Below are 8,654 nucleotides of genomic sequence, written 5' to 3'. Positions count from 1 at the left end.
AGACTGGAGTGGATATTTCTGTTCTAAAATATTCGCCGCAGATTTGTAGTTAGCATTTTTTACTTTCTGTTCATGTGAAGCAGATGGCGAGCAACAACTGCTTCTACTTGTACGTGGCAGTGTATTGCGAGATATGAGAAAGATATGTTCTTGCCTTGTTGGCTACGCTGAGCTCGGCGCGGATCGTCCTAGCGTTCAGCTCGCAGCTAGCGCACGTCAGGTAACGATGATAATGGATATCTCCAGCATCGGAACGGAAGGCGCAGGGCCATTGTTCCTTTGTTATCGCGATCGCATCTCGATCCTGCCGGAATCTCTCTCTCCCATAAACAGTTCCTGAGCCTCTCCCTTCAGTCTCTCCGCCCGGCGCCCCTCCCCTTCTCCGCCGGCGGCGCTGCTGCCTGGCGTGGGGATGGGAGAGGAGGCTTGGGCTGTAGGGTAGATAGTTCTTCTCCTTCCTCTTTTCTCTGTAGGTGTAGGTCTAGATCTAGGCTTTGGGCTTATCCCAGTCTTACTTTTTTGGAGTTTGGCTTGATGCCATGGAGGCTCGTCGCTCCGGTGTCCTGGCGCGGCACCGAGTGGTCTCCGGTGATGCTCCCTGTCGAATCTTCAAGGTGGAGGTGCGGCAGTGGTGGCAGATCCGGCGAGGCCTTCCTCAATAAGCGCTGCCTTGGATCTTGCTGCTTGGATCTTGAAGAGCTTCTCTGCTCCTCTTGCCGTCGAAGTGGCGTCAGAGGCAGAGGATCTCCTCTCGGTTGGTGGCGGTGCGATCCTCGCCGCTTCGGAGCTCTTCTTCGCGCGCAACACACGGGGACTGTGCTCGTCTCCGTGATCCATGGCCAAGATGGTGGCCCTTCTTCTACCTCCATGATGGAGGCCCAACTGATCTGCTGCTGGAGCTCGACGCTGCTAGATGGTCAAGTGGTTCGTCCCCGACCTTCCAGTGGTAGCCAGGGGCTTGATCTGGTCGCCGGACAAGAGCGTTCGAGCTTTCTGCGCTCGGAGCTCGGCGGTTTCGCCTGGAGTTCGCCGGCGTTGGGTGGCAGAGACACCTCTGGACTCGATTGCTTTTTCTATTTCTTAGTCAGGGTGTTTTTAGTAAAGTGGAGGACCCCTTCTTCAAATATTAGGTTTTTTAGGACAAGAGATGTTAAGGGGTCTTTCTGTAATTTGTACCTGCCACATGGTTCTCTATAAAAGCTCCACCGGGGTCTTTTGACCCCACTTGTGTTCAAAAAAAAAAAAAAAAAAAAGATCCTGCCGGAATCCCGATCACCTCTCGCTACACGCCTTGAATTCAGACCATCGGTCTTAAAGCAAGGTCTACAAAACATACTCACTGCCGCCTCGTAGATGTAAATATGCTACACGACTACAGGTCCGAGAATGGCAGCAGTTCCATTTCCATACTGCAGCTGAGCATATATGCGTTGTATCCGCACCGGCCTTTGCTGAACGCGAGCCAACCATTGCACGATGCATCTGATCTCATCGCCAGAAACATGGCCTATGCAAAGCAGGTAGGCTACTGTTTCGATCGTCTGCCGCGGAGTCGCATATACAGAGAAAGCTTCCATTTTATTTCGAATTGGAGGTTGAGAGTTGAGATTTTCAAAGAGATGCGTTTTTCTGTCAAGATGTATACAGCCTTTATTTAGAAAGCTTCCATTCCTGACCGAATATACATGCATTTAGGTTAGCAGCAAACACGTACGTGGAGCCCTAACCAATTTCCTCCCAGTTCCAGTCTCCGTCGACGGGCTTGGCAGCTCCCCTGTCATTCCCCTAAGATCTCAACGGTCCACCTCGCGCTCTCAAGCCGCTGGCCCCGTTTGAATGCTAACCACATGCGCAAACAAAATTCATGGACCGATCGATCGATCGTCGACATGCGTGAGCGCGACCCCGGCGACGGCGACCAGGAGCCACAATGCGTGACCGCGCGCGCGCACGGGTCGCCGTCGCCGTCGCCCGCCGGCCTTCTATTTCTGCAGGTTCCCGTTCGTGGATAGAATCATGTGCTGTTTCGCCAAGATGGAACGAACGAACCGCTTCCATGCAAGATATGTAAAAGCAACCGACGAAGGCACACATCATGCCCACTGGAGATTTTTGGTATGCATGAGAGTATGAGACGCCACGTTCACGGTTTGATCGACGATCTTGTTAGAGCATCTCCACTCGTCCCCCCGACGAGGCCCCCGAGCGACGTTTTTTCCATCCGGACGGCGAAATTCGGCCCAGTCGCGCCCCCGGTTCCTCGTTTTCGTCCGAATTTGGCCCTTAATCCATCCGGCGAGCCCACGCCACCCCCGGCCCCCCGGGGTGCGCTCGGGGACTCCGGACGAAAGATTTTGGCGCGAAACGGCGTGTGGACCCGCGTAGTCGGCGACTGGGAAACCAAATCCTGTGATTTTCCCTCCAATTTGCTTGCATATCCCCATTCCCTCCAATTTGCTTGCATATCCCCATTCTCTCCCGCCGAAATCCCCCAATCTCCTCGTCTTCCAGCTCCAGTTCCTGGCGGCGTCTTCTCGTCCACCACCACTCTCCTCCTCGTCTTCTCGTCCACCACAATGCCGCCGAAGGCGCCGGCGAGGAAGATGCGGAAGAAGAAGACGAAGCCGCCGGGCATGTCGAACGCCGAGTGGGCGGCGGACGAGTAACGGCGCGACGTGGAAACAAGCGCCAGGGCGGAGAGGGTGAAAAGAGCCGCCGCCAAGAGGTCGGCGGAGGCGGCCCAAGACGAACAATTGAGGTTAATCAGCATGGCCTATAGCGGCGGCATGTTCCCCGGCCAATGGCCGACGCAAGGTACAACAAGTTCCCCGTCTTCCTTCTCGCCTTCGCTGTACTCGCCGTCGCCGACTGCCGTGTTCCAAGAGGGCGCCTACGTCCAACCGTCCAAGCCCACACCGTCGCCGCCCGAGCTTGTCGTCGGCGGCGGCGGCCTGTTCGAGGGCACCTCGCCGGCCCTGCGACGAGGGCCGCTCGCGTTCGGTGCGATGGCGGCGCCGAACGAAGAGGAGATCCACGAGATGATCACCTCCGGCTCCGCCGCCGCCGCTGCGAGCCCGGGGTTCTTCATGACCGCCGCCGCTGCGTGCCCGGGGTTCTTCACGCAAGAGGAGACGAGGGCGACGGCAGCTGTGGCGACGCGCAACGAGCATCGGGAGGATGTTGCCGACGGAAGCCAAGCCGTCGAAGAAGAAGGCGAGGAAGAAGAAGAGCCAACTGAAGCCGCCGCCAACCTGTCGAAGGGGAACAAGAAGAGGAAGAAGGACTCGCCGCCTGCCGAACCGCGTATCAAATGGACGCCGAAGGAAGAGGAGTGCCTCGCCGAAGCTTGGATGGCCGTGTCCACGAACGGCATAATCGGGGCCAATCAGTCGTTCGACACATACTGGTTTCGAGTGAGGCAGGCGTACGAGAAACGTAAGCTCGTCGATCCCTACTTCAACAAGACGAACATGAACGTGTACCGGGGAGACAAGGCAATGGCCACCCATTGGGGGATCATGCAGACGGCGTGCAGCAAATGGCACGGCGTACAGGAGGAGATCGACAAACGGCCGATCAGCGGCCACGACTTGGAGCAAAGGGTATGCTCCGCCGGCCCTACACCACCGAGGTACATCGTCGTTAGCTGACCCGTATCGCCGTGCTCTTTTTTCCCCAGCTGCGCCGAGCTTTGGACATGTACACGGACGACACCGGCCTGCAGTTCAAGTTCCTCAACGTCTACGCCCGCCTCGAGAAGTGCGAGAAGTGGAAGGAAGTTCGCACGTCCCTCTCGAAAAGCAAGACCGAGCAGTACAACCCCGACGCTCCGGCGGCTTGCGTGGCGGAAGGGCGCCCTGAGCTCGGCCAGAAGAAGCAGAAAGAGCTCAAACGGACGTACAATCCCGCCGACAGGATGCAGGCGTCGATGGACAAGTGCTGGGCCGACTTGAGATCGCACGCCGACGGGAGGAACGACAAGTTCGACGGCAGGTGGCGGGAGATGCTCGCCAACCAAGGCGCCCGGATCGCCCTGCTGAAGACGACGGTGGCGGCGAAGAAGAGGAACACAGACTTGGCGTTCCTCATGGGCGGCGGCGACATGGAACTGATGGACGAGGAGACGAGGAATTGGTACCAGGGCCACCGCAACGACATCCTCCGAGCCACTACGTCGTCTCCGCCGGCTCCTACCTCGTCTATCTCACCATCTACCTCGTCGACTGCGGCTGCTTCGACGTCCACTGCCGCTGCTTCGACTGCGGCTGCGTGTGAGGAAACTGGTCCGTCGGACACCGCCGTGCCGGCCGGGACTGCCGACGAGCCTGTCTCCGTGTAATTTCCCTCCGATCGCCGATCTGTGGCTGATCCTTTTGCTCCTTTTGCCGATCAACTGGCCGTACTTGTAGCGCGGGACGGCAATTTGTTTGAATTTAAACTCTATCCGCCGAACTCCGGGTGGACGACTGGAAATATGGTACTCCCTACGCCTTAATTTCGTCCAATCCGGCGGTAGTTTCGTCCGGATTTGGGCGTGGGGAGCGCCAACGAGTGGGGATGCTCTTAGCGAAAAACATCTTTCACCGGCCTTGACCTGTCTGATCAAGACGTACTATCCCGCAGGGCTGTCGCTGTGTGTCGTGGTCAGGCAGGACCCGTGTTTGCGTGCCGGTCCGATAGTTCCGGTGAAAACCATAACCTGATGGCCAGCACTTTGCCGTTCTGCTGTTCCGACAGAAAACTCTCATGGACATGGATATACTAGTCAGAGTGACTGAACAGACTGATTTTAACGAATTTGATCTTGAAAATCTGACTAAGGGCATATCTACCCGATCCATATAAACGGTTAGGGGACTAAAAAATCAGTTATGTTCATCTAAACCCCACCAAGCCAAACTCATGTAGGATTTAGAGGAGTAAAACTTGTAAGGGCTCCTTTGATTCAAAGGATTTATAAAGAAATTATGTAGAATTTAAATTCTATGAGAAATTTTTCTATACAAGTTGTTTAATTCATAGGAACATATCCTATAGAAATTAATCCTATAGGAAACTTGTTGTGTAAATCCCATAGGAACCATTAGGTCATACCTCATGGAAAAATTCTTTTGCTACAATTAAACACACTTTAGCTTTCCATAGGATTCAAGTGAATAACATCCCAACCCTTTGATTTTCCCATTCCTATGTTTTTCCTATCCTATAAATCACAGGAACCCTAAAAGTCGGCGGCTCGGTCTCCTATATTTAATACTCTATCGAGTGGTTGAGTATAACTTCACCGCTACCCTGTGGCACGTACACTATGGCGCCCTCCATGGGTCGGATCCTCCCACCGCCCGTTCCCTCCGCAGATTAGGAGCACCAATCAAGGCCACTCCCGCAGCGGCGCACCCGGCTCGTGCTACCCCGACCTCCCGTCACTGTCGACGACGCAAAAGTACCACGACGTACGCCAACATGCGTGGGGGATGTGGGCGACGGAAATAATCGATGCAAGACCCAAAAGCGCCACTGGCTCAGCGTTCGGTGGCGCATGCGGCGAAGGCCTAGGATATCGCGTCGGTGAGTCTCCACATGCACAAACAAAACCATGGACCGATCGCCCTCAAAAAAAAAAAATCATGGACCGCTCGATGAACATGCGTGAGCGCGACCCCAGCCACCGCGACCAGAAGCCAAGCCACAATGCATGACCGCGCGCACAGGTCGGCATCCTCCGGCCGCCTGCCTTCTATTTCTGAAGGTTCCTCTTCGTGGACAGAAATGGGGAATCATGTGCTGTTTCAGCAGCACGACTGAACCACTTCCATGCAAGACATGTAAAGTAATTAAGCAAGGAGGCCACTGCCCGGCACTGGAGATATTCGGCAGGCATGAGAGTACGAGACGCTATGCTCACGGTTTGACGACAATTGCTAAACATCGTCTACCAGTCTGATTAAGACGTAGTATTGCATTCCATGCGTGCTTTGCTACGGTCTGTCATAGTAGTAAGGTGGGACCAGTTTTTTGCTTGCCGGTCCGATGGTTCCGGTGGAGAGACCATAGCCTGCCCAGCACTTGCCGTTCTTCGGTTCTGACAGAAAACCGTGTAAGAGTGACCGAATATTGGAAAATAGTGGAGAGTAACTTCGAAAATATCACGATAAATCCAGGTGCACGTGCACCCGTTTTCTTCGATGTTGCAAAAAATGCTATTTAAAAATCTAAAAAATAGAATAAATATTTTTTATGTACATTATGTTGATACTTACTTCTTTAAGTTTTCACGGAAAAATACGATTGTATGTGGCTTATATGAAAATAAAAAATGTCCAAATGACACGGAAATAGGAAATTCCGTTGTCACATTTATGTGTAGGTCACACATGATTGGATTTTTATACCAAAATCTGCACACATAAGTGTCAACATAGGACATACATGCATGCATTTTTTTCAATTTTTTCTGAAATTTTGAAATAGCAATCTTTAGAATTTCTCATAATGGGGTGCACGTGCCACCCGGATTCACATTGTTCGCGTCCGGAGTAACTTAGACTAGTAACATTATGTTACTATCATGTTACTAACTCCATAGTGTGAAGTAACTTTCATGCATTGTGTTATGTTGTAGATTTATGTTGTCTTGTGTGTGTGATGTTATGATAACACACCTAGCCACATAAATTTCTTTCTTCATTTATTATCATGCCATGTCACTAAAACATCTTGAGATGTGTGATGTTACTATATATATCTAGTACTATGAGTAGTCTAAACCGAAGTACGTACTCGCTTCCTTTGGCCACTTCATATTTCGAGGCAAAATTTCGATCAATAATTTCATTAATAAAAAATATAAGCTATGAGACACTAAATATATATTGTTCCGAAAACTTTTAGATATGAATACAATGGTATGTTTAACATGTAACTCATATTTTGTTGACCAGATTGTCAGTCAAAGTTCTACCTTAAAACGTATGGTGACTTGTATTTTAGAACGGAGTAAGTGGTGTCATTGTGTTAACACGAATATTCCAACTCCACGCGTACGATCGTGCAAAGCTATATATACACTGCAGGCTGCAGCTGAAGTAGTTCTTGCTCCAGTTTTTCGTCGTAGCTAGGACGGGGGCTACGCAATACATTATCTTCTCGGATTTGGGATCCTCGGGAGCCACAACGGATGGGAATTCGTGGTCAATTTTCTACTGCTCTCTCTCTGAAGACTAGCAAGGACACAACAAAAAACGGCGACCGTGTTCCGTAGCTTCGATAGTTTGGCTATATACTCCATGTGTGCTCATCTCCACGTTTTTCCTTGACAAGTCTGGCGGCGGCGGCCAAAATGCAGCTGGTACTGCCGCAGTGGTATGCCGGCGGCGCGGGCGACGGCGGGAATGCGACCAGACCCAAGCATTTATATCCTCCCAAAACAAAAGTCCTCCCAATACAAAACATCAAATGGGCCAGGTACTTTGCAGCCCATATCAACTTCAGCGACTCCCAACTTTACCGGCCCATCGTTATGACAAAACAACTGAGGACCAAGCGGTGTTTCCTATTTGACGCCCGCTGCGCACGTTAGCCACTGCCGCAGGAGCGGCTCCTTTCTTGAAGCCGGGAGGGCGAAAGATCACCGTTGATGATAACAACACCAGCATGGATTGTGACGAAACTCTTACTATGTTTATCCTGCAGTTGAGAAAAGATATGCTGCAGTACTGCAGTATATAGTTGAGAAAAGAGAGGAAGGGGAAAGGAATTCTCAAGTTATAAAGATGAACAAACCAAGGTGCTAATTTGTTTCATACTACTGTAGTATATAAGCATAATTCCAGCGGGGAATTTTATTTTTTGCCCCTGTTTACTTTGTCACTCTATCTTTTGTCCTCTTTTACTTTGGGCTTTATTTTTTGCCCCTTATTTCTTTGGCACTTTATGATTTGCCCCGGTTGACTTGGGCCTATTGCACAAAGACAGACATGCCCTGCTCGTTGTTTCTTCCCCATCTCAGCGAGCAGCTCGTCGTGTCGCCCCCGACTAGGAGGCGGCGGTCATCCTCATCTTCCCCACCTCCCTTGTCCTCCTTCCATTTCCGCCGCCTCCCTCCTCCTCCCCGACCTCCCTGCAAGAGTCCCACACGGTCACGCCCATCCGCGTCCAAATCTGGCGTTCTCCTCGTCGTCGCGTCGCCAGGAGCCCCATCTCCGCCAACAGAAGAACCGAGCCCTCCCCAAAAAAATTCTGCAGATGAACACCGCGTCGGCAGGCCCTGCGCGTCCGTACTTCACGAGGCAGCCGCTTACATCAGGGGCGCTGCTGTCAGCTCCCGTCGCGCACCTCGTATATGACAGCGCCCTGGCTCCCTCGTCCATCTCCTGGAAATCATGTGCTGTGAGTGGCGAAGGTGCAATGATGGGCGGGAAGGTGCAGCTGCGAGCGACGGAGCCGGCGGCAACGCTCTGCGAACTAGTAGTGTTCTTCAGGTAAGGGGAATAGCGAGACATGGCTTTGTTTTGGGTTAGATTCAGCCAGGGTACAATCGTCCACCAAATTTGTTCTGTATCCTCAAAAGAAAAGAAACAAATTCAGATTGATGCAAAAGGGCAAATCGTAAAGTGGCAGAGAAATAAGGGGCAAAAAATAAAGCTCAAAGTAAA

The 8,654-nt window shown here is 52.0% G+C and overlaps 1 protein-coding gene across 1 annotated transcript; it reads left to right on the top strand.

The window, feature by feature from the left end:
* Nucleotides 1-1,889: 1,889 nt before the first annotated feature.
* LOC139830268 (uncharacterized) lies at nucleotides 1,890-7,000 on the top strand. Its single transcript, XM_071818275.1, has 4 exons — nucleotides 1,890-2,000; nucleotides 3,423-3,602; nucleotides 3,680-4,283; nucleotides 6,942-7,000. Exons 1-4 carry the CDS (start codon nucleotides 1,890-1,892, stop codon nucleotides 6,998-7,000), a joined length of 954 nt encoding a protein of 317 aa, XP_071674376.1.
* The last annotated feature ends 1,654 nt before the right edge of the window (nucleotides 7,001-8,654 follow it).

The sequence above is a fragment of the Lolium perenne genome, chromosome 4 (assembly GCF_019359855.2).
Source record: "Lolium perenne isolate Kyuss_39 chromosome 4, Kyuss_2.0, whole genome shotgun sequence".
Classification (NCBI taxonomy): domain Eukaryota; kingdom Viridiplantae; phylum Streptophyta; class Magnoliopsida; order Poales; family Poaceae; genus Lolium; species Lolium perenne.
The sequence above is the reverse complement of the archived record's forward strand: the minus strand, read 5'-3'. Positions and strand labels throughout refer to the sequence as shown.